Below are 25,535 nucleotides of genomic sequence, written 5' to 3' on the forward strand. Positions count from 1 at the left end.
GGTTAAGGCTTCTGGCAGACTGCCCAAGGCCACCGAAACCAGATTCCTCCCCTAGGTTCAGATCCTGGAGCAGGGCCAGATTCGCCTGCTCTGAAGCTCAACACTCCCCATGCTCCTGATGTTCCCCAGGTCAGTGCACAGTCAAGGTTGGTGCCCAGTCGCTTGCTCTCTCTTTGTGCCTATTAACCCTTTCCCACCTGCCCCGCTTATGCTAACAGGGGGGCTTGTACCAAGGTCCCAAACCTTTTCCTGCAAGTCAAAGCGAAAATGCACCATGGCCCGGGTAGTTGTCACTGCAACCAGAAGGTTCAGGAAGCCATGGCCAGGGAGGTGGTAGGGCAGGACTGCTGGCCTCTGCCCATGTAGTTTTGCCGAGGACAAGTGGGGAACCTGACGTCAGCCTCCAAAGTGGCTTTTGTGGAGATCTTTCATGCCTGGGGGCACTGCAGGTGCCTGTCCATAAGGACAGGACTTAGACAGAGTGACACTTTATAGTAACCATTCTGGACAGGGCTGAGGGCAAGAATGTCCTCGCAAGGCAAAGCAGCTTATAGCAAGGCACTGCCAATCCGTGTTTCACACGCTTAATCCTTAACACTCACAAAAAAAAATGGGTTTGCTTCATGTTTCACACATGCCTTGGGGGACTGTATTTTCTTCATGCCCTTGGACAGGGCACAGCCATGGGCATGGCCATGAGCTTCTTGTTTAAAGTGACACCTCTGAAGGCATACTTCTTAGGATGCTCTTTTTGGTTTTATCCCTTCTGCAAAGCGAAAACTTCTTTATTGATTGCTGTCAACATTTTACAGTTAATGTATGATCCCAAACATGAAGATGGGTGTTTATGAAGAAGATGAGAAGTCACTGAAGTTACATTACATTAGGTGACGAGGCGCTAATATTAAAGCATCTTCAACTGGAATGATTTCCGTCTCTTGGCATTGCAGCTACAAGCAACTCATACACAACATGAAAATACTGTGGTGTTCTACACAGTAGTGCACCCACTGCACCACCCTGGCAAGGCACTGCAGTGACACTTCTCCTCCTGCAGAAGCTTTTGCTTCTCTGAAGCTCCATTTGCAGCTTGCCTGAGAGGAGCGGCGCTTTCTGTGCTTAGGGAAATGCTGTGAAGAGCTGTTTTGCACCGTGAGGTGCTGGTGAGTTATGACCCTGGCACTATAAATAAAGAGAGAACAGTGCAGATACTCTGACATGCCTTTTGGTGCTGGGAACTTCGAGTTGTGCAGCACTGAATGGGCCTCCAGCGCATGTGCAGGCCTTGTCTATAGAAAGGGTTACCTCATTTTGGTCATCCAAGCTATCGTAGGATTTTCTCACATGAAAACAACTCCATTCATCATTTTGAGAGAAGGAGTTAAAGAAATTTTAGTAGATATGGCATCGATTAATTATTGCTGTGCATACTAAGGAATCAAGTTGATAAATAGTGTTTAATGTTTTGCTAACCACCTGCTTAACGATTTGCTAACCATTGTGCAAACTATTGAAGCAGAAAGTCTTGCGATTCTTCACGAAAGACAGTTCCTGGTAAGGACCAGGGGGTCGCTTCAAGAACTAAAACCGACCCTGCAGCTTGAATAAAAGCCAAGGGATAACTGAGTTTGTGCAAGAACAAAAGGTTACTAGCGGTGACGGAATCACCTACCTTCATCCCCACTACCCCCGACGACCACCACCAGGAGGCACTGTGCAAGCGCAGACAGGAGGAGTTTATGAAAATGACCCCTTGGGACTAATTTTAATACGAAGCGGGGATAGGTCATGCATATGTATAGACATATTGTAAAATTTTATATATATGTAACACTTGGTTGTATAAATTTAAAGTGAGTTGCCGTGTCAGGTGCGCACGGTTTTGGTGGGACTATCCCCCGTGCTGCCCAGTGCTGAATAAACATACCTACTTTACAATCTTACAGATTGTGGAGTCCGCTTTCTGCACATCAATTTCTACTGTCAAACAGAAAGGATGTTAACATAAGAACTTCTTGCTGATAAGGGCAAGGCCATGCAGATGGTGAAATTGCTGGTATGGAGGGGAAGCTGCCCGCAGGCTCCTCCAGTATGTTGCAAATATTATGATAAAAATTAAAACTTGATTATATATATAAAAGAGCCAGGTTTGATTAAAAGTAAAAATTGTAGAATATAGGAGTGTTAAGAATCAATTGTAGTTACAGAAATTGTAACCATAAGGATTCAAGCATTGTCTAAAATCAGTTAACCACAGAGAATGACAAAAATTAACTGATTTGTAGTATTTTGTTCTAGGAAACTAATGAAACTGTTATGGACATCAGTTTGCTGCTAGGAAACCCCGTACCCTTCTCATCTTCATCTGGGTATCGAGGATTCCAATCAGTAGAGCTAAGCGAGATTAACCAATGATTTTTTTAACATGAGAATATTAATAAGATGGTGTGACTGAAGGACCAATCATTAGAAAGGTTAAATTTAACAATAGACATAGTATGCAAATTCATATTAGATAATGGTGAGAATCGTACTGCGCAGAATCACCTAAGAGGTCAAGAAGCAGACAAAGTGAGGAAGACTATGGAAAGACCACCAGAGAGCTTCTGAAGACCACCTTCACTGCGCCTGCATTAAGGATATTTTTAAGCTAATGATTTACCAGAAAGTTAATGTTTATGTATAACATTCCCCAGAAATTTAGTGAATCTGTATAACAGGTGTGTATTTAACCTGCACTGTTGGATCAAACAGGTGCACACGCTAGGTGGAGCGATCCCCTGTGTGCCCAGCGCTGCAATAAAGGAGTGCCTGCTTCTTAACTTCTCATTGCTGTTAAGGAGTTTTATTCCGGATTTAGGTAACAACTAGAGTGAGCTGAGGCTGTCCTGCGGACAAGGGATTTGTGCAGCAAAACGCAGGCCTAAAGGCCACACTGGGTGTGCAGCAGTTTAACTCCTTTGTGGTCCACTAACTCCTTGGCGTGCAGCGATCTCCTCCCGGTCAGCATGGCTGCAAGAGCTGACAGGTTTCATTGCGTTGTGGCTGCGAACCCTTCCCCAGTTGCCATCACGGGAAGAGGCCTCCCATCTCACACACGCTGGCTGCGCTCCAGCCCCAAGACCCGGTGCGACAAGATGGGGGCTGCGCGTGCTGGCGAGGACAGCCAGAGCTCTGCGGGATGAGTGTGACCAGAGCTCAGGAGACCCCACAGCCCGGGGCCTGCTGCCCAGCTTTAGCCGCGCCACAGATTAATTTATCTGCTTTCTATTTCTGAGCAATTCCTGAGCTGATGGCACAGCACACAGGCACCTACAGGAACGCGCGCTGTGGGCGCAGGCCTGCAGCGTCACCTGCACTGCGACCAAGGCTCCCGCCGCCACCGCAGCCCCGCGCCTCCCCCCTCACGCCCCCCGCGGCGCAACCTCCCGCCGCCAGGCGGCGCCCTTCTTCCCGGCGGCGGGCCGCACGCACAGCTAATGGTGCGCGCCTCGCAGCGCCTCCCCTCCCCGAGGGAAGGAAAGCGGCCGTGTGATGGGCACTTGCGTTGCCCAATCGGACAGCCGCTCGCTCGAAATGGGGCAGGAGGCGGTGGTTTGGCGCCAGCGGCCGAAGCTGGGCCGTGCGGCCTTGTCTCACTCACCTGCCCCCTCCCCCAGCCCCTCTGAAGCCGTGTACCCCGCCAGGCCTTGCTCCTCTCCCTCCTCGCACGCTCCCTCCGCTCGGGCCGTCCCTGCCTCCCCACCCGGGTTCCGCCGTCTCTCCCCTCAGAGACCGTTTTGCTGGGGCCGCCCCGAGCACTCCCCGGCTCGGGCCCCCTTTTCCCGCCGGGCAGGCGCCCGCGGCGGGCTCCCGTCGCCGGCACTGATGGCCGGCGTAATCCGACGGCTGGATGAAGCCGTGGTGAACCGCATCGCGGCCGGAGAGGTCATCCAGAGACCGGCGAATGCCATCAAGGAGATGATAGAAAACTGGTAACGCGGGGTCTGCCCCTCCCGACCGGCTGGACGGGGGGCAGGGGGCTGCCGGGGGAGCTGGGTAATGGGGGGAGGAGGTCTAGTTTTTGGACTAGGCACTTTGCTTCTTAATTTCCCAACGTTTGTCATAATTGTTGAGGATGGCGATTTAGAATAATATGTCACTGTTGTCAGAAGGAAAAAAATATAGGAAGGAGAGAGTAAAGACTTAATTGAAACAGAATAAATAGCAATATGAGTGACAACTAGAGTGGGAACAAACCATCACTTGTGGGAGAAGGAATTAAATTAAATTTAAGTTTTCTTGGTTTCCGCAGTTTGGATGCTAAATCTACAAGTATCCAGGTGGTGGTTAAAGAAGGTGGTCTGAAGCTCATCCAGGTCCAAGATAATGGCTGTGGTATCAGAGTGAGTAAACAAAGTTGACAGCCATATGCCAATGTCTTATACTACCTTTTTAAGTTTATTTCAATTTATAAACGTTTCTGATCTTGAAAAAACTTGGAAATGGAAAGTGACTATTACTTGTCCCTTTCACACAGAAGGAAGATCTGGACATTGTATGCGAGAGGTTTACTACAAGTAAACTGCAAAAATTTGAAGACTTGGCTAGTATTTCTACATATGGTTTTAGGGGCGAGGTAAGATCTTTCATCACGATTTTGAAACTCTTCATTGTTTGTTGTTATCCTGTTGTACTGGAATTTACATACTACACCTGTCCCAGTACTCTTTACAGAAGGTTCTGCTTTCAGAGAGAGTCTGCCATGTGCATATAATTCAAAATATGTTTGTATGTCTTTCAGGATTAGACGCATGCCTAGGGAGACATATATATTCTTTTTGCTTTCTGGAATGAGGTGTGGGTTGTTGGGTTTTTTTTTTTAAGTAAAACAAGACCTGTCTTCTCAAATGTTGCTTCAGGAACCTATGGGTAAAGAAAATGAAAGATTTGAGTGGAAGGTGCATCTTTGAGGTCAGACATCTGTCTAAATACAGTACCTAAAACTAAATGTTTCAAATGTATATTTATCTTCCTTTGCTTTTGCTGTTAGTCAGATTTAGTATCTCTGACTCCTCAGATATACTGGTTCTTCAGATTCTCATAGGCTGTATCTAAAGCTGTCAGAAAGAACAGTCCAGGATGAGCTGTGCTTTCCCCTCCTGATGGACAACAGGATGTATAAGTATGTTGCCTGTGCTCAGATATATAGATTCTTGCACGCTCCAGAGAGCAGGCTTGCTTGATTCCTCTCCTCACTCGCTTTCAAATAATCAGCTCCAGAGACAGTGGAGTCTGGTCCTGAGGCTGGTTTCAGCAGGCTGCATAGACAAGTCCGTTGAGTTTTCCGGGAAAACCATTGTAACCTTACTTTGTAATATTACCTACGGTCGGTAGAAGAACTTGGGCAGGGATGCAAAAGTTATGGCTAAAACCTTCCTGCTGTTTTTGTTAACCTGAAAGAAAGAGAAGGGCACAACTGTAATAACTTTGCAAATTTCTTTTTAGTTATATTACATGGTTAGCTGCTTGCAGAGATAATGAAATGTTAGAAAAGCCAAAAGAAGGTCCTGAATAAAAGTCAGTGTTGTAGATAGTAAAACTTGTTAAAGCTTTACTGATCTGCAATTTTCTTGTGAGGGTTTTTATTAATTACTTGCAAGTGGTATATCAAAATTTAGCGATGCTGTTTAAAGCGTGGACTCTCCTCAATGGTCTCCAGAGCAAGGTTTACAAAGATGCTTTCTCTTTCTCTAGGCGTTGGCTAGCATCAGTCATGTTGCCCATGTTACAGTAACAACTAAAACAGCTGATGCCAAGTGTGCATACAGGTATGATACCTATTATCTAAGTGACTTCTGCTACATGTAATAATGAACAGATGCATTTAATTCTCTTTTCAGTGCTCTTGTTAAGGAGGGAGGGTGGAGTAAGCAATTACATATTTCTAGGGTAGTTAGAAAAAAGACCCAAAATGTGAGAAAACATAGTTTGGGTGATTTTTAGTGCAGATTGTAAAGGTAAGCTTAAGCTAAACAATATATTTTAAAATTGTGTGTGCAGGAAATCTTAAAAGGAATTCTACTTTGGCAAGCAATGTAGCATAAGGTTTTGTCTTTTTCTCCATTTCAGGATAAAATGATGTATATGAACAGTCAGCTTGTCTTGCAAATTTCATAAGTGCACCAGAATTTACAGCTTAGTTTGGTTTTGCATGATGCCTAATCCTAGCCAAAAAAGGTTTTTAATATTCTTCTGAAAACTTTCTCTAAATATAAACAAACATCAATTAACTTCTCTACCTTTAAAGAAAAATAAGGAAAAAACTGAAAGCTTTTAATCTTGTTTTTTCAACAAGCATGGTCTTTCGTGCATTAAGTATGTAGGATATGTGAGAGGGCAAAAAAAGTATGACCTATGAAATGGTGCATCTGTATATCTTCTGAAAGATCTACGTGGGTCAGAAGTCTTTTCTGCTCAACATCCTGTTACAGCTGAAAAGGAAACAGATGTTACACTAATAAGAAATTATTGAATTTACATATAACTGAAGTGTAAAGTCTAGTGGAAGAATTATTATTAGTCCAGGTCTAGTTACTGAAGACAAATAAAATACAATAATTCTGCTTTTACAAGAAAAGTCTCAGTAATAGAGTTTCAAAACACATATCCTATTTTCTGCCCTTTTTTTTCTCTGCTGTTATTCCCCCTCTCCCACTGGTACTAAGGTCAATGAAAACAGTTTTCCTCTAGCAGAAAGAAGGGAGTTGCAGCCAATCGTCAGTGTCCCAAGTTCTTCACTAGGAGTGTGATGATGATGGGATTTCTTTTGTCTTCTCCCTTTTGTTGCTGTGCCCTGCCACGCCCCTCCCACCCCTTAGATGTCTGACAACTTTTTAATTTTTATTTTCTTCTTAGAGCTATTTACAGTGATGGAAAAATTAAAGCCCCTCCGAAACCTTGTGCTGGAAACCAAGGAACTCAGATCACAGTAGGTTTTTGTGCATGTTCTGTCTTATCCCTCTTTTGTTCCCTGGTCCACTTATTGGTATGTGTTACATTGTGAGGTATGTGACAGTATCACCTTGTAGGATGTTTTTCGGATGATATTGTTGTGTGGTTTTGCTGGGTGTTTTGTTTTGTCTTCTTCCCCAAAGACAGCAAGGTAAATTTCAGAAGATCTGCTTTTTTTTTCTTTTTTTTTCTTTTTTTTTCTTCTGAGGATAGCATAGCAATACACTATCAGAAATATTTAGTAATCCTTCCAGACTGCTGAAAGCCTCAATGGACAGTTAGGGCTGCAAGAAACACGGAGCTCAGAATATAGAAGGGTGTTCTGTGTTGTACGAGCCAGAGTGGGAAGATGAGGGCTGGCTTAGGAAACCACAGACCCACTGTTTGTCTTTCAGTTGTATCTTTCATCTGTCGTACCAACATGTGAGTGTGGGTTGGGATTAGGATTATGAAGAATAAGGAGCTCAGAATGGGAAGGAATGTGTATGTTGCACAGTGTAGGGTGGGAAGTGGAAGTCTGGCCTGGAAGTCAGCAGGTGCGTATTTGTCTTGCACTGGGAGCATACACCCAGCAAGCTTCACATGTCAATGTTTAGGATAATATATCTTAAAAAAGAAGCTGAACTTTTAAATTTCTGCGTTTCTCGCTATAGCAGGAAGATAGTTTGCGTGTTGTTTAAATAAACAGTGAAAGTGAACAATTTAAGCTGCTGTTTTAATGACATTAACAGCCTTGATTGCAGCAACTGTTTTAACATTTATTTGCATTTCATCAAAACAGTGTAATCTGAGAATCCATTGTCATCTGCAATGGAAAGCATATAACTTTCACTGAAAAGTCAGTTGTAGAGTTGTTATTATTGGTAAAAATACTGATGTACCAAAATACTTGAAAACATACATTTCTCTGGAATTACATTTTTTTAGATAACCTAAGCAGGTAAGGCATAAATTGAATGTTGATCCTTCATAACCTAAAATGTTTTCAGAAAATTTTGTAGTATCTATTAAGAGAATGGATTTAGGTGAATTACATAGCAAGGGAAAATTTTTTAAAATTATTTTTAATTGTGATCTTTTTCTCTGTAGGTTGAAGATCTCTTTTACAATGTAAATACAAGGAGGAAAGCTTTAAAAAATCCAAATGAAGAGTATGCAAAAATACTGGAAGTTGTTAGCAGGTAAACTGAAGTAGGAGGCTCAAATTTTTTCTACTGCCATTGAGAGTACTGGGGTTTTTAGAGGGACTGGCATACGTGTGTGAGATGTAATTTTTGGTGGTGGTGGTTTCTGAGGGTTTTTAACTAGTTGTTAGTATGCCATGTCAGATTACAGTCCAGTTGGATACAGAAAATCTAGAGGAGAAACAGTGTATTTGGTACATGACTACTATTAGCAAGAATTCCAGCAAACAAATGGTGATAGACTTGAATGAGTGAACTGTCAATGAATTTGGGCTGAATAGAATCCACGTGAAAACTGTACAAGAGCATTGAGATTAGGCTCGAAGTGGAATAGCTAAAGGGCAATTTCACGTCCTCAAAAAAAAAAACCCAAATAGTATCACTTTAGCTATCAGATCTTCCCTTCCTGGGTCCTTTGTTGCATCTTCTGCCATGTGTAGAGGCTTTGGATCTACACAGTTTAACCAAAATAACTGCTTTACACTTTCAGTAAACACAAAAGCTAGTAAAAAGTAGCAAGAATGTGTGCTAAGTGTCAGCCTGCTCCCCAGGTGAGCTATTTCAGGGTCTTTACTGGCCAGGTAGACTTCAGTCAGGAGGTGAAGGTCAGGTCCTGCTGCTCCATGGAACAGGCTGATCTGAAGTCTTGCTGAATTAGAGGCTTCCAACTTGTTGGGGTTGTTTTTTTCCATTAGGATTTTACATCTTTTCATTTTGTTTCTTTTTCCTCTTGAATTTTTGAGATACTAAGTGTCTAGGTCAACATCTAACCTCTGCGTTTTCACATTTCTCATCTTGCAAGGTTCTACTGAGTGTTCTTTCTCACAACTGAGCAACTTCCCTAGAAGTCTGAGGCAGGGTTACACAGTTGTAATGTATCAGAACTTGGCCCTGGGATCACAGACAGCTGAATCATCTGGGTAGAGGAAGTTAGAGGGGAGAGACAGCCATTTTTCTGATCATTCCTTGTAGGAGTTGAGATTTGGTTCTGTTATGCTGAGAAAGTTTTGCTGTTCTTCTGGTTAAACCTGTGTAATGAAACTGAACTAACTAGGTCTGTAGAAGTTGATCAGGTTTGTTTTTTTTTTTTTGAGAAGTAAGCAAAGCTGATCCTTTAATTTCATATGCTTACAGGTGAGTTATAAATAAAAAAAAAAAAAACAACATTTATTTTTATAGTTGTTTAGTCTACAAAAGCTCAGTTTTGCTCAGATCAGATTACTGTGTAATGGGCAATGAAATTGTTTGCCCCTGTTACTAGCTGCTTTTCAGCATTCGGGGAAAGTAACATTTTCTTTCACGTACTGCAGTCTTATGTTTACCTATTTTTTCAGGTATGCCATCCATAACTCGGGCATCAGCTTTTCAGTCAAAAAGGTATGCAAATAAAGTCTTTAACTTCACTCTGTGTGTGTGTGTGTATAAAATGTACATCTGTGAAAGTGCCAGAAAATTTGCAGTACATCTTTTGCAGTGGGAATAGTGTATAGGGCCTTCCCTTGTACTGAACTGTTGATGTGTATGTTGATGCAGTTTGGGTAGAAAACACATTAGTTAAACAAGACAAAAATGTATTTGTCAGGAGTTTGGAGTTTTCTATGTAGTCAACGTCTTATTTTGGTTTAGCTTTATGAGCTGTTTCAGCTTCTTTTGAGAATCTGGTTACTAATAACTGTATGAAAGAGGATGAGGTAGCGTATGTTCATTCTTTATAATTACTTACTGAACTGCTTATGTTTATCACTTTCAGAGATGGAGGTACTAGAGTGAATGGGTCTGATGTGATCTATCAAATTTTGTAGTCCTTTGTCATTTACCATGTATTGGTTTTTTTGAATACAAATAAGTAAATAATAATACAAAACATTATAGTGATGCCTTTGTGTTAGAAATGTTGTTGTTAAGTTTAATGTATTTCTGAAGCTTCAGTCAGAACTGTGAATTGTTTGATACTCACTTCTGCTCTCTCTAGCAAGGTGATACCATGTCAGATGTTAGAACCTTATCAAACGCCTCAACAGTAGACAACATTAGGTCCATTTTTGGAAATGCTGTTAGCAGGTATGTGGATGCCAAATTTCCTTTTGACATTAAGTTTTCTAATAAATCTCCTTCTCCTTTGTTTTTCTAAAGAACACGAGCTGTGCTAACTTTTTCTGCTTCCTTGAAGGTGAATTACAGAGAAGAGAGAGTGTTGCAGTAATAGAGCTCTCCCTTGTCTTGCAGAATGTGTGACTTCTAAAAAAAATGTTTTTAGTATATCAAAGGAAAGATGGAAGTTGCAAAGCTGTTCCTGTAATGCACTAAAAGGGAACCATCTGCTTGTAACTTACTTTGTGCTCATTTGAAAAAAGCAAGCTGTACCTGTGTTCCCCTCGAGTTCCTAGCCTCTTCCTACGCCATTAAAATCTTACTACTTCCTACCACAGTCTGATAAATTTTGAAGTATCCTCAATTTTTTTTTTTTCTGCAATGTTACGGTTTAATATTTTGACAAAAGCTACCTTGGCTGGGGCTGATTTTATTTGTTTTCAACTTTTCTGACTCATTTACTCAGTCATCTTTTGAAAATGTATCTGGTACTTCAGGAAAAATTATCTCTTTGTAAGACCTTCAGCTGTGAAGAATTCATTGAATGGAGTTGTGGAATGGGTTTGTCCCATGAATACTTGTGTGTCAGTTTGATTCAGTTATTGAAGTCACACTTCACGTGAAAGAAATATAACTTTAAATATATGGAAACACCTTTATGGAACACAGGAAACTAGAGAGGCTGTTAGCGATAAGGTTTGCAGTGTTCTTTGTATTTCTTTGTTTTGCCGCCTTCTGTCTGCTACTAATGTTTGTTTGGTACAGTTTTTCCATCCTACAGTTCTGAATAAATTATCCATTTCAACGTAAATGTTTTTATCTGACTTTTTGAAGTGAAACTTTTATTTTACCCAATTTAAGGTGATATTTAGTCTAGTAGTTATTTTGACTTAAAAAATGAACACAAATAAAAATGACATGCAGTATACATTGAGAAAAAAATGTTGACTTTTTAATGACTTCTTAACAGCCTATCCATAAATATTGGGCTGGCAAAAGTGGATAGAGTAGTTCAAGAAAACGAATATTCTTCCCTCGTTGCTGACAACTTTGAGGTGTCCTTGTCTATCACTGTCAATGACTTAAATGGTGAAATGTATATTAGAATTATCAATAGATGGTTATAATATTATGGATACTGTGATATGTTAAGATGTTAAAAAGATACTGTGGGTAGTTTTACAGACTCCAATCATACTATATTACTATTTTACATTTACTCAGAAAGAAGAAACAGTGCAGTTCAGGATAAATAATTTTTTGTGACTCAGCAACAAATGTTTGAACTCTCAGATAGTTCTAATGTTTTCGTTGTGATATAAATAGAATGTAGAATAATGTATCGCTACTTGTGAGTACCGTTTGAAATTTTCATCTACAGAAAAATTCAGTTTTTGTATGTGTTTCTGTCAAACTGTCAATAGGGAACTGATAGAAGTGGGCTGTGAAGATGCAAATCTGGCCTTTAAAATGAAAGGCTACATCACGAATGCAAACTACTCTGTGAAGAAATGTATATTTTTACTCTTCATAAACCGTAAGTTAAAAAAAAAAAGGCATGTTGTACAGTCATGTGTTGCTTACATAATAATCAAAGAACAAAACTTTCTGAAGAACTACCAAATGTATGAGCATTCTTAAAAACATTGAAGAATAAGTATTACAGTTAATTGTAGACTTAAGGTGTTTTTCTTTTTGTAATCTGCATCACGTTTGGCACTCTTAATAATGGAAAGCAACTAAGACTGGGCCTAAAGAAACTTAAGCTTGTGGAGTATCAAGGTTATGATTGTGTCCTGTGAACTTACACAGAGCGGTCTCACTGTTCTGTAGCAACATTAGCATAGGATGCAACAAACCTTGACTGTATGAAATAATGAAAAGGTAGTCTGGTTATTTCAGTATTTGTGGAAAAAAAAATACTAAATATAAAACATACTAAGAACATATTGTCTATTCCTAGTTTTACATGAAGAATAAATAGATCTTGGAATAAATAGATATAACAGATGCCCTATGAAGCGTGAAGCTGTTGGTCTGAATGAGTAGTTGGACACTGGGCAGTGTATTTCAGTGGGGCCCGTTGAAAATAGCATTTTGTTCTGTGTTTCAGATCGATTGGTAGAGTCAGCCGCTTTGCGGAAAGCCATAGAAACTGTGTATGCTGCTTATTTGCCAAAAAGTACGCATCCATTCCTATACTTAAGGTAAAGTAATAGGAAGAAATAGCCTTTGAATACTGTCTTTTAGGATATAGCTAGCTAGGGTGAGTAGGCTTAGAAGGACATTTGTGTTCCTGATAGTAGTGTGAAGCATTGCACTGAGATACTTAATTGCCAGACAGGAGATAATTAAATCATATTAAAGAGATCCTAAGAAGACAGGCCTTGTTTTCAGAAGTAGTAAGTGTCTGTAATTTCAGCTGAAGTCCTTTTGTATTATGGATGCTCTTTACTTAGGAAAATGAGTTATGCTGGGAATACAACAGAGCATTTAGGACCAGTCAGATAATTTATTCCAAACTCTATAACATTTTACCTTGCTGAGATTTATATTTTTATCTGTATTTTTAACAGTTAGTGTTCTTCGTATGCTAATGCAACAAAAATAAGTGAATTGCATACTGCTTACAGGAAATAAATAATTTCTAAAAGTCAAGTGATAGCTAAAATTGAACAGAAACTGTCCTTTAAAAATTGTAGAATGTGACATAGAATGGAAAACCTGCCTTTGTAATTGCTAAGAAATTGGATCTGCCATTCACTAGTGGAACTTATTGATATCCTGTGCCTTCTAACAATAAAGTGCTTGCACTGAAGCATTTAATTGAATTTCTACTTGAGATTATTGCTAAATGACAGGGCACTGAAAGTCATTAATTTGTGAGACACTGCAAGTAAACGATACTTCTAGAAACTGTTTTGTAGTAGTACAATGGAGAGTTTGGTTTAAGCTTACCTATGTAAGCTGACTTTGGTGAGTTTGCAACAGAGTTCGTCAGAGTAATTATTTTTTAATACGCTGCAGTCAGATTTGTTTGGTATAACTTTAGTAGGTTTCAGGACTATTTTGGCTTCTTTGCATGGAGCAATGGCCCCATGTCTGACAAATTTTGTACTGAACCGATTTGTGCCCTCTGTGCCATGCATAGGAAGTTCTAAGTTAACTTGTTTTAAAATGTTTTCCAGCCTGGAAATAGCCCCTCAGAATGTAGATGTGAATGTGCACCCTACAAAGCATGAGGTCCATTTCCTTCATGAAGACAGTATTCTAGACCGTGTGCAACAACATGTAGAGAGCAAGTTATTGGGGTCTAATTCTTCAAGGATGTACTTCACTCAGGTGAGAATATGTGTTTGAAGTGACCACAGCTCTGCGCTGTTTTAAGTACTGTGGATACATTTACTCTGTTCAGTAGTACAATCCATGCAGTGATTGATAGTCATCAATCAAACCCCCAGTACCTGGGGGTACTGATTGATGCTCGGCTGAGCATGAGCCGACAGCGTGCCCGGGTGGCCAAGAAGGCCAACGGCATCCTGGCTTGCATCAAAACCAGTGTTACTAGCAGGAACAGGGAGGTAATTGTCCCCCTGTACTCGGCTCTGGTGAGGCCGCACCTCAAGTACTGTGTTCAGTTTTGGGCCCCTCACTGCAAGAAAGACATTGAGGCCCTGGAACGCGTTCAGAGGAGGGCTACGAAGCTGGTGAGGGGTCTGGAGCACAGGCCTTATGAGGAGCGGCTGAGGGAGCTGGGATTGTTCAGTCTGGAGAAGAGGAGGCTCAGGGGAGACCTTATAGCTCTCTAGAACTTCCTGAAGGGAGGTTGTAGTGAGCTAGGGGTCGGCCTTTTCTCTCGTGTAGACAGTGATAGAACTAGAGGCAATGGTTTCAAGCTGCGCCAGGGGAGATTCAGGCTGGACATTAGGAAATATTACTTCTTGGAAAGGGTAGTCAGACACTGGAATGCACTGCCCAGGAAGGTGGTGGAGTCACCGACCATGGGGGTGTTCAAGAAAGGTTTGGATGTTGTGTTGAGGGATATGATTTAGCTGAGAAGTATTGGTGATGGTTGGACTGGATGATCTTTTAGGTCTTTTCCAATCTTGATAATTCTGTGATTCTGTGATCAATGTTCTACTGATAGAGCAAAGATCTCAAGCTATGTTTCATGGATGAAATTGCTTTAATATACCATTGTTAACAATGTGGCAGTGAACTTAGTGGAGAAAAAGTACATGAAAACATTTTACATACTTTTCTGTCAAGTATCTGTTCAGTCTTTTTGATTTTACGAGTATATTAGTCTTCACATGTGGAAGATTGGTTTTATTCTGCCCTAGATTATGTGAAAGATGTGTGACTGAGGAAATTGCTTGTTCTGTGTATTTGATAACATTTTGGATTTAATCTAACTGGAAAAAAAATCAGGAAGATGATTTCCTCGTATCTCTTTATGTAGTGCATGGTTTAAAATGATAACTATAATCTTAAAAAAAAAAAAAACCAAAACAAAGCAAAACAATCTTCCTTGTTCTTTTTTACATTAAATATTTTTCCTTTGAGATAAGGGAATGCTAACTAATTATTTCGTTTAACTGCCAAGAAGATGACATTTATGCTATGTGTCTAGCAACTGCAAAGTTGGCAGCCTATTTAAGCAGTTGACTCCGTGTTTGTAGGGCTTGAAAGTTACTTGCCACTGAGCAGTACAATCCTGTGAAAAATGTGGCTGATCTCTGTGGGTTTCTTCTTGTTGTTGAATCTCTTCTCTTTACTTTCCTGTATCTGAACGAAGACATTGCTTCCAGGGGCCGACTGTTCTTCCAGTGAGGTTGTAAAATCAGCAGCAAACCCTTCTGCAGTTACCAAAGGAACCAGTGATAAAGTTTACGCGCATCAGATGGTTCGCACTGATTCCCGAGAGCAGAAACTGGATGCTTTTCTTCAGCCGGTGAACAACCCCCTAAGTACAGGCCCCGCTGAAGCGACAACTGAGGTTAATGCAGGACCTCCAGAGGGTGTGGTCAGGCCACAGGATGCTGAAATGGAAGATGTCAGTGATCTAGTTGAAGTGGCTGATGTTCAGGAAGACATAGTGATGCCTGGGGAGCAGAGTGAGAGTGGACGCTTGTCTCCTGACACAGTGCCTACTCGGTAAGTCTCGTCTTTCCTGAGGTCATGCCAGGCTACCTATTTATTTCGCAGCATGGCCCTGAAACAGAAGATTTTTCTGACCTCTTCAGACTACTTCTTTTTCAGAAGGAAAAATTTTCCTAGGATAACTTTCAATGGCATTTTATTGAGAAACTAAGCTTCATCTGTGAATTGTAAATTACATAACTTGTGATAAACTTTGTAAGTGGAAGGAGATTTCCATGCATACTGAAAGGCAGGAAACAGTATAAATAATGACATTAACTTTAATTTAGGGAGATCATACTGGTATTTCTATCTATTTAGAGGTCCTTCTTTTGTTGGGGGAGAGAAGGATACATCACTGAATTTTGCAGACATTGCCCTAGTAAAGATAAAAGTGCTGTAATCTTAGGTCCTGCAGGAGCTGTTATGAGAGGCCAAATGCTTCTGAGGGAATCTGATTTTAAAGTATTATTATTGTTTTACACAAAAATTATTATTAAAAGATAACTAGAAATATCAACATTCTTGATGTATGCTTTAGAGCCTAATTTGCTTCATGCTTAAACAACAGATGTCTGATCTGATTGGTATTACACTCTTCCAAACTGCTTTTTCCTAATAAGTTAAGCCTCAGAAGTAAAATAGAAAGTCTTTCTTTCTGGGAAGCTTTGGGAAACTTTCTGCGTTTCCTGTGTTAATGCAGAGCATGTGAATTGAGCACCCCATCTGTTGCATGCCTCTTTTGCCGAAGTGATAGGAAAATTAAACATAATTCCTTTTTTTTCGGTGTTGTAGAAAGAGACCACGGGAAGATGCAGAGATAGAAATGGAGAAAGATGACGCAAGAAAGGACATGACTGCTGCCTGCACCCCTAGAAGAAGAATTATCAACTTGACCAGTGTATTGACTCTCCAGGAGGAAATTAGTAACCAGGCACATGCAAGTAAGCAAGCCTTTTGCTTCTCAAAATTATTGTTATTCCACCAAGTATGGTGGTTTGAACTGCTGTGGAAAAAGATATGTAAAAGGTGGCCCAGCCAGCTCACCGTGCTGCTAAGTGAGCTTTTAACACACATGTTTGTTAAATGTCAAGGATCAAACTTTGAATAGGCAGCTGCCATACTGAGCAATACTGGAGGACTGTTTTAAAGACTTCAGTGTACCTTGTTAGATAGACATTTTATGCAGTCCAAATAGCTTACAAACCTGAATTTCCATCATAACTAATAACAAAATCACAGCTTGAAAAGCGAAGTTATTTTGTAATTTTGAGTCAGAAATGGCAGCTATGGTATGACCATTACAAAAATTTTGCTTACTTACATGATTGTGAAGTAGACTGGGATAGGCTTGATAGTCATAGTTTTTATTTACTGCTTTTGCTTTCTATTTTTATTTGTATCTGTCCAACTTATGAAATGAGACTGGTGAAATATTATATTTTCTGGTAAGAATTGTTCTAGAAAAAGGTGAAGGGTTCGCAATTCTTTTTAGGGTTGTTTTCCTCTTAGCATTTTCAGTTGCCTTCAGAGTCATACAGTCACACAACCCATGTTGTTCAGTTAGTCGAAATGTTGGCACTCTCATATTCCAGGGTTTTTGTTGAATTTGTTTTGACTTTTCTAGTAGGAAGAATTGGGGAAAAAAAATGGCTAGACTAACAGGCATCTGTGATAAATAACTTTTTAAAAAACTACTTGCAATCTTGACCTTTAAAAAGCATGTACTGACACTTTACCTGTGCTCCAGAAAAAGTTTTGCATTAGACTGCTAATTCTGAGCTGGTAATTAGGTATCTGCCTGTCACTGTTTAAATACTGAAATCAAATGGTTGTCTCTGAGCCGGTAAATGTCCGAAAATGTCTCAAAATATGTGGTGGAATTTGTGCAGCTGCTTGAAGCTGTGTCTTATCTTCACACATGTAAGAAATACCTACAAGACTGTATTCCTTCAGAAGAGGTAATGGTGTAGTCTGGATAGCGTAGTGGTCTGTACAGGCTGTGACTGCAGTGCCAAGCTCCTGTAACAAAGCTGCTCCCAAGGACTGCAACTAGTGGCATTTTGTTATGGAATGCCTAAAATGAACTCTTATTATGGAAACTGACTTTTCTTGAAATTTTTTTTTTTATTTTAATAAACAAGAAGACGAGAAACTTATTTTGGGAGTGAAAAATAAGTTATGGACCTCATATATTGTGCACTCAGCATTTAGTCTGATGATCTTAGATTTTTGTGCAAAGTTGTGTAAAATCTACAGTTTTCTTTGAATTATGTCTGTGCTTCCTTACTAATATCCTGTGCCTGGAAAGGAATTTTGAAGGGCTATTCAAGTCAAATGCAAAGATTTTTAGATTTTTTTTTTAATTTGCATTTGTAGTTTAACTGTTATATAACTATTCTCACTTATACTTTAATATATGTGAGTATATGTGTATGCACGCAGATGATTAAGTCTTCAAAATTTGTTGATAATTGGCAGTACAGGCCTATAAGTAGAAGCAAGTACGTCATAGTGACTGAACAGTAATCTGAGACTTTAACACTAAAATAAATGAACCGGCTCAACTAAATACATTATGGCAGGGTTGCAAATACGAAGTCATATCCTTTTGGTTTTTTTTCCCCACCCCCTCAATTGTTTTAGATCTTCAGGAGATGCTGCATGATCACTCATTTGTTGGCTGTGTCAATCCTCAGTGGGCTCTGGCCCAATATCAGACAAAACTGTATCTTCTCAACACAACAAAACTCAGGTAAAGAAGCTGTTAGACGTGTTGGCAGTTGACTTATGTACCGTTTACCAAGCTAATTAGAAGAAGGAAGGAAATGACAGGAAAACCAACACTATTTTCTTGTTGCCTATCCAAAAAGTCATGAGGCTGAAGATGAAGCAGTCATTTCACAGTGGAAACAAGTCTGGCATGGTTGGGAAAAGCTGCAGGGCAACAGTGTAATTAAAATGCCAGCTACTGTACTGCGTGCTCCCAGACTGGGGCAAGGGAAAGACATTTTATTTGCTTCACGATTGTCTACTGCAGCAACTTGTCTACAGCACACTACATAAAGATACGCAAGCAGAGGCTTCAGAAAAGTCACATAAAACGATGTATCCAATTGCATGAAGAGAAGCTGCAAGACATGATGATAACAGAAAGTTTGTATTTTCGCACAGGCACTTTTAATGTGCTGGCTACATAAATTTTGTATCAAATAAGAGAGTATAGTTAAGATTAGATTATCAATTTCCAAGATCCCATGCATTTCTTACATTGCAGTAAAGAAGTAAAAAAGAAGTTGAAATACAAGGTATCTAGGAATAAATGGATAGTGACTGTGTGCTTGGGTATGTAACATTTCTGAACTGATGTGGGTGATGTCAGAAACCAAGAAACAGATTTAATTATAGACATCTAGACAGTGCGTGTTAATCTTGAACTGTTTAGTTAAAGTAAGTTTTTTTTGTTAGTATGAATGGATATGTACATCTGATATTTCCAAGATGAGCCCTGCTCTCCGCTCTTAATTGCAGTAACTTGGAGATACATGATCCTGTCAATATAACTAATTTTTTTACCTCAATTTAGCCAAGAACTCTTCTACCAGATACTTATTTATGACTTTGCAAACTTTGGAGTCTTAAGATTGTCTGTAAGTATAATTTTACGTTATATTCTAGACAAAAATATTTTAAAATTTATTTACAGTAAGCCTTGTCATTTCAGAGAAATGTATAGTTTCATAGATTTTTGTCCACTGCAAGAGTGATGTTTTGTTTCTTTTACAATCACAGAATGTAGGAAGCTGTGTTAGTAATTTTATAGCTACTACTCTAAGTTGTCATCCTGGCTGCTTGTTATTAGTGTCACTTCTAGATATTCACCAAGTTTTCTTGTTGCCTGTTACACTGGGATAAATAACTAATTTTAATACAGTCTGTCATAAATACACTGTTGAATGCTAGCGCTTGTCCTGTAAATACCACACCACTGTGCAGGATTTTGGACTGCACAGAACTGTATCACAAAGAAATTCATACTTTTTGGACTGGCTATGATAAGCAGAACAGTTCGCTCTGCAGGCCACAAATAGTATATTACAGTTAGTTTATATATGTGGAGGAAAAAGCTATAGATTTTCTGTAGAGTGTGTTGATCATTTACAACAGTTTTTTGTCTTCTCCATTTTTAGGAGCCCGCTCCTTTATATGATCTTTCAATGCTTGCTTTAGAGGATCCTGAAAGTGGCTGGACCGAAGAAGATGGCCCAAAAGAAGGGCTTGCTGAGTACATTGTGGAGTTTCTGAAAAAGAAGACTGAAATGTTGAAAGATTATTTTTCTCTTGAAATTGATGAGGTCACTACTGCGTATCACTTCTGACAGTAAATGAATGGCATTACATGTTGGTAACAGATAACTGCAGCAGTTTGCTTGCACTGCTTATTGGAGCTAAGTCTTACTAAGAATCAGGTTGCTTACCCCTTTCATTAAAAATGCTCAGGACTTACGTTGCTTTTTAGAAGGGGGCTGCACAAAGAAGTTTATATTTAGTTAGTTATGAAATAATTTAGTCGTTGCTTCTGTTACTGGAATGCAGATCTTTTATCCAAACAAGATGTGTGGCTTAACCAGCCCTCTAGCCAGGCAGGGCTACAGCATCACTGTTGGTCTCAATGTGTGTGTCTCCTTTTTTCTTTTATGTGTGGCCTAAGGTATCCCTTAACGTACACAAAACTGAACAACTTCATCAAGGGTCAGGTAACCCAGACACTTCACTCAGATACTCTCCTCGGAAGTGGGATCTGTATAGTCAGTGGCTAGAGGGAGAGGCAGAGGCTGAATTCAGGACAGGCCTCATGAAGTTGAACACCACCATTAACCCTCTTCCTGCAATGTCTGACTGGTGTCAGGCTTTAAAAACTTGTAACTTCAAATACCCTTAAGGCTCACTAAGTTTGATGAGAATCAGTCTTGCAATAGGTAACAGTTTTGTTGTGTTTTTACTGCAAGAAAGAACACTTTACTGAAGCAGCAGCATTGCCTTGCAGGAAGGAAACCTTACTGGGTTACCACTTCTGATAGACAACTATGTTCCACCGCTGGAAGGACTACCTATGTTTATCCTTCGCTTGGCCACAGAGGTATATTCTCTTAATTACTTTATTCATTCACAAATGACTTTTTCTAGTGAATCAAATTAATTCATGAGAAGCTGCAAAGGAAAGGCTGGAGCTGCTTAAATGTACTGTTGCATGCTCCAGACACTTTTACTATGGTCACTGATTAGTTGTGCTTTGCCTCTGCATTCATAACTACTGATTGAATGAGAATATACTTTGATTTGGCAGCCTACACTTCTACCTTTTTTTATTGTTGTTGTTCTATACCTTTACCTTACCAGCACAAAAATGGCCAAGACATTATTATGACTTTTCCATACTAAGAATCTCTTTCAAGTCTCTGGCTGCTGCCCAAATTCTATTAAATGACTTCTCTTTCTTTTAACAGGTTAACTGGGATGAAGAAAAGGAGTGTTTTGAAAGCCTAAGTAAAGAATTAGCTATGTTCTACTCCATTAGAAAGCAATATATAATAGATGAAGCCAACCTGACAAACTCTCAGGTACAAGAATATGTAACCAGTCATATGAACAAACGATTAACAACACACAGGAAACTTTTTCTTTACAACTATGGACTTCTAGTCCTGACTCTACTTTCAGTGAAGTGAATCAAGTAGCAGTGTTGCAAGACTCTGACAGACTGGCTTACACTTTCTGAAGTATTATGTGTAGTAAGAAAACCTTTTAACACTGAGTATTGCAGTGCACTTAATACTGAAACAGTCCTTGGCCTCTGAGTTTGGGATTTATTTTTAACCTGCTGAGCTATGATTAAATTCCTACAGAAGAATAAGGATGTATATAAGTTATAAAAATACAGTCTGCTTGTGTCTTAAGTATCGGCTTAAGCATTCCATCAAGCTATCCTGTTCTGCAAGTGACACCACTCAAACAGACTTTGCAGAGCATAAAATTAACTTGACTGTATAGACTGAACTTCCTCTTTAATACTAACAGAATTTTACACACTCTGTAGTCTCACTTAATAGTTTCTTAAGGAGTGTTCTCCTTGAGAAAAAGAGAACTTCAGTTTGTCCTTTTTCTTCTGTATTTCAGAATGAGGATACTGACTCTGGTTCAACAACATGGAAATGGACTGTGGAACATGTACTTTACAAAGCTTTTAGGACTCATCTTTTACCTCCTAAGCACTTCACAGAAGATGGCAACATTTTGCAGCTTGCTAACCTGCCTGACCTGTATAAAGTTTTTGAGAGGTGTTGAGCGAGCAGTTGTTTCTATAGACTTGGTTACAGATATACACCATTCACATAAACTTTCTGGTTTTTTTAGATGATAAAGCTGGACTCAATTAGGGAAAAAGGGGACTTAACATCATACTAACATGATAGCACATGGTTTATTTTCCTTCTGTTGATCAACTGAAGTTCCTAAAATAAAATCTTTACTTATGGTTTGAGTCTCACTATTATGTTACTAGAATATAACTTCAACTGAAGAAAATTAATTACAAAAAGTAATTCTGAAAGGAGAGAGAGCTTAACTTGATTGAAATGTGAGTGTTTTAACTTAGCTTACTGCTTGAAAGCAATACAGGTTATCTATCTACCTCCTTTTGTTTTAAACATGACCATTGTGTGACAGTACCTGCAATGTGAATGTACATGCAAAGCACTTAAAATCCCTGAAAGGAGAGTTCATGTTTCTCCTCAAGGTAGAAGTGAGCAAGAGCTTTCCCAAGCTTGGAGACACAGTTGCTTCACCCTCGCTTTATTGTAACAAGGGCACTGTTGCTGTACTTTTCCCTATGGCATGCCCACCCACACCCCTGCTCGCAGTACACTACTGCCAAAGGAACTAGCCCTGAGGAGCTGGTGTACTATCCCAGAAGGACATCTTGGAGACAAACCACACCTGGAATACATAGATAAGGCTGACAGCTTTAGAGCTGTTCCAAGTACAAGGTAAGTCAGCTTGCTGTCAGACTGTCATATCAAGTGTTCAGGCCATTACCACTGACTTTCACTTGAACAATCTCATTTGTGCTACAAAGTAAAGCAGGCAGCATTTTCTAGGAGAGGCTGATGGAAGATGCTTCTGGGACCATCTTTGGGGTTGCCCAAGGAGAGGAGATGCATCCTTGGGAAGGGCAGGATTGAACAGTTGAGTTTTTGTATTTGCTTAGCAGGATTTACAAAACAACAAAATTATTTCAGATCAAGTGTTTTTAACTAACTCCTTTCCATATCATAACTGATGTATGTTAGCTTTTTCAGGAGATAAAACCTCTCACAGCAGCAACTACAGAACTGTTCATGGAATTACTAAAGGGAGTCACTTTGTCAAACAATCACACATGAAAACAGGGCATCTCATTTAACTTAATACACCTAACAACAACCTAAACAATGCACCACAGGAAGAAAACATGGTGGTTTACAAAATGCAAACAACATCTTTACCTGAAGTTTGCCAGTTATTCATGATTGTATAAAAATACACATCGCCCCTCAGGATTGTCTGTCAGTAGTGCACATGGCTTGTTCTGCTTTACAGCTAATGATTTTGTATTAATCTCCCTCATTTTTCTGAGTACTGAACTGCAGGGGGAAGCAGGGACTTAGAATAAGGCTACACTTCTTGGACTCATGCCCACTTGCAGTGTCACATACCCAAAGCTGAAAAGAGAAGAGAGATCCTGCATCCACAGCTCTGAACAGTGTTGAACATAGGTTCTGAATCTGCTATCTCCAGGGCTCAGCAAGTTCATGGCTGTGAGTTTGACAGCAGCAGTGGCTTACAAGCCCCTGCTGTTAGTTTATTGGTTTGCTGAGACTGAATAATGAGAAGCTAATGTATGGTTTTAATGATTTCAGTTTGTGCTTTTTGTGGAAAAATCATGCAAACCTGAACCAGTCAGTGCTAGTTCAAGGCAAAGCTGTGATTGCAAGACAACAGCCCATCCTGTCTTCTACCCACTATTCTTCTCTTCCACAGCACTGGAAATATTACAAAGCAATGTAGTCCATACCTGAACCTGAAGAATACCCACCATCATTACACAAGTGGGAACTAAGTTATTTCAAAAAGCTCTTTGCATCCTTTTGATATCACATATGCAACAAACAAATGATGTTCCACTACCGCTGCATCGCTACAGGCAGCCAAACAGCACTGTAACACATTTTGCACAGAATGTATGGAAACCGGAATGCTCATTACCCCACAAGAAATAAAGAAGTGGTACACAGGGATTTTCAGTCGATAACAAAATATCATAATGCATTACTCATGTTTTAACATTTTTATTTTAGAAAGTGAACATATCCATTAAAAAAGAAAATGCATGGAGTTAAAAAAAGTAAACATAAAACTAATGACAAATTTGCAATAACATAAAATAGTTTTACCTGGTGAGTCCCAACAATCATTAAATATACCTCCACCATAGGGAAGTTTTACTTCATTATATTATCAGTCTCTTGATTAGGTACACAAAACAACACTTTCCAGTAATAACCTAGTCATTAGAAGATCAACTTCTGGAATCACTGAATAATAACACATCATGGACAAATATTTTCATGCCACCTGGGAGGCAACCTAATATACATATGTCAACAAAGTACATATTTGTGAGGTATTACAGTACATTGGAACCATTCCCTTTGCTTTCCAATGAATAAATTCTCCCATCAGCAGCTCCACCAGCAAGTCAGCCCCAGACTCAGTTGCCAGTTTCCAAACCCCAACAACTTCCCTCAGAGATTTTCTTTCTGTAACAGATTACACAAGTCAGGATGAATGAAGATGCAAGTCAAGACAACAGATATTGAAAACAAGGAAGCTGAAAATAAAAGGCTTCCAGACAAGCACTAGAAAATTTAACTTCAGAAGCTTCAGCTTCTAAAGAACATTAATATCTCCCCTAGCTGGAGCTTTGCTATGTGTGGTGAAGTGAAAGCATGGGGGCAAGATAATTCCAAAAGCAAATGAAGTCATTTCCAAAATAAATAAATCATCTGTCATATTTAACCAAAGTACACTACAAAAATCTTAAGATGCAGCTGCTCCAGTGTAACCCAGTTGTAATATTATACAGACTGAGGAGAAAATCAAAGTAGTTTTGCCCATGCAGTCTTCAAGATGAGTATGTTTGTCCTAGACCTAAACTAAAGAAAGTATCTTCCTAGCACTCTTGCATTGCTATCTCCAAAGAAATATCCCTCCCCACTTCCAGAAAAAGGAGCTTTTACTATCTAGTCCACCACTGTCCTTTCCAGGACAACCAACAAATAAATAAATGCTGGAGGTGTTCCATCTCGAGCCTGCAGCCTTTTACACTATACTGCAGAACAGCTCTCAGACCCCTGGGCCCAGCTTAACCCGAACTCAGCAGCACAGGAGCCCAACCACAGTCTCCCAAGAGCCTGGCAGGATTTTCTGCTTCAAGTTGCTAAGACAGGCAGACTGGGTTCAAAGATGATGTACTCCTCGGAGTTAGCCCACTGCTATTATTTGGGAAGGAACTAAGAAGAAAAAACTATTTTTAGGAATATTCAGGTTCTATGTGAAGAAACTTACCTGGTTTTTCATATTTGCTATACAACTGGCTTTTCACTGTCTTGTTTTTCTTCAGAGTCTTCATCAGATCCTGAAAAGGAAGATAAGAATGCTATTAAATCAGCTGAGAGAAGAAGAAAAGGAAAAGAAAAAAGCAGACCACCACTGGTAATGGCTTATCAAAAGACAATTCAAAGAACTATTTCCCATAAAAATACTTACTTTTTGTTTTAGATTTCTTATCATTTTGGATGTTTCACACTGAAGGTTTTATTTAATAATTATCAAACCTAAGACCCAGCACTGGGATCATTCTTGAAATACCTACCTTGTCAATGGATTCAGTTAGCAAGTGCTTCAAGTTTTCACTACAAGACACTCAGGACAATCAACTCCACATTTGCTCACTGACAAACAGATTTTCCCACTTGGTACACCCTGCCCGTTTGAAAGAAAACACTTTCAAAGCAGCCAGAAATA

General features: G+C 39.7%; 2 protein-coding genes across 8 annotated transcripts in view; one reads left to right on the forward strand and one right to left on the reverse strand.

Annotated features, from left to right (window-relative positions):
• Positions 1–3,736: 3,736 nt before the first annotated feature.
• MLH1 (mutL homolog 1) lies at positions 3,737–22,648 on the forward strand. Of its 2 annotated transcripts, XM_010126742.2 has the most exons (19): positions 3,737–3,974; positions 4,295–4,385; positions 4,520–4,618; positions 5,737–5,810; positions 6,898–6,970; positions 8,083–8,174; positions 9,512–9,554; positions 10,150–10,238; positions 11,693–11,805; positions 12,382–12,475; positions 13,457–13,610; positions 15,067–15,425; positions 16,206–16,354; positions 18,057–18,165; positions 18,997–19,060; positions 19,601–19,765; positions 20,458–20,550; positions 20,918–21,031; positions 21,588–22,648. In XM_010126742.2, the coding sequence occupies exons 1-19, from the start codon at positions 3,868–3,870 to the stop codon at positions 21,753–21,755; spliced, it is 2,250 nt and encodes a 749-aa protein (XP_010125044.2). In that variant the 5' UTR covers positions 3,737–3,867; the 3' UTR covers positions 21,756–22,648. The 2 variants fall into 2 exon arrangements, with proteins under 2 accessions (XP_010125044.2, XP_086599068.1); XM_086742942.1 differs by lacking the exons at positions 3,737–3,974; positions 4,295–4,385; positions 4,520–4,618; ... (3 more) ...; positions 9,512–9,554; positions 12,382–12,475 and having other exon boundaries at positions 10,171–10,238.
• A 1,133-nt stretch (positions 22,649–23,781) lies between these two features.
• The window catches only part of STARD3NL (STARD3 N-terminal like), a 28,348-nt gene continuing 26,594 nt past the window's right edge, over positions 23,782–25,535 (reverse strand). For all 6 annotated transcript variants that reach the window (XM_086742949.1, XM_086742948.1, XM_086742947.1 and 3 more), the window contains 2 exons: positions 25,077–25,146; positions 23,782–24,268 (listed from right to left, as the gene is read on the reverse strand). In XM_086742949.1, the coding sequence (XP_086599075.1) occupies positions 25,094–25,146 (53 nt within the window). In that variant the 3' untranslated portion in view covers positions 23,782–24,268; positions 25,077–25,093. The remainder of the gene's footprint in view (positions 24,269–25,076; positions 25,147–25,535) is intronic.

Source organism: Chlamydotis macqueenii, chromosome 2, assembly GCF_036417535.1.
Source record: "Chlamydotis macqueenii isolate bChlMac1 chromosome 2, bChlMac1.mat, whole genome shotgun sequence".
In the NCBI taxonomy this organism is placed as follows: domain Eukaryota; kingdom Metazoa; phylum Chordata; class Aves; order Otidiformes; family Otididae; genus Chlamydotis; species Chlamydotis macqueenii.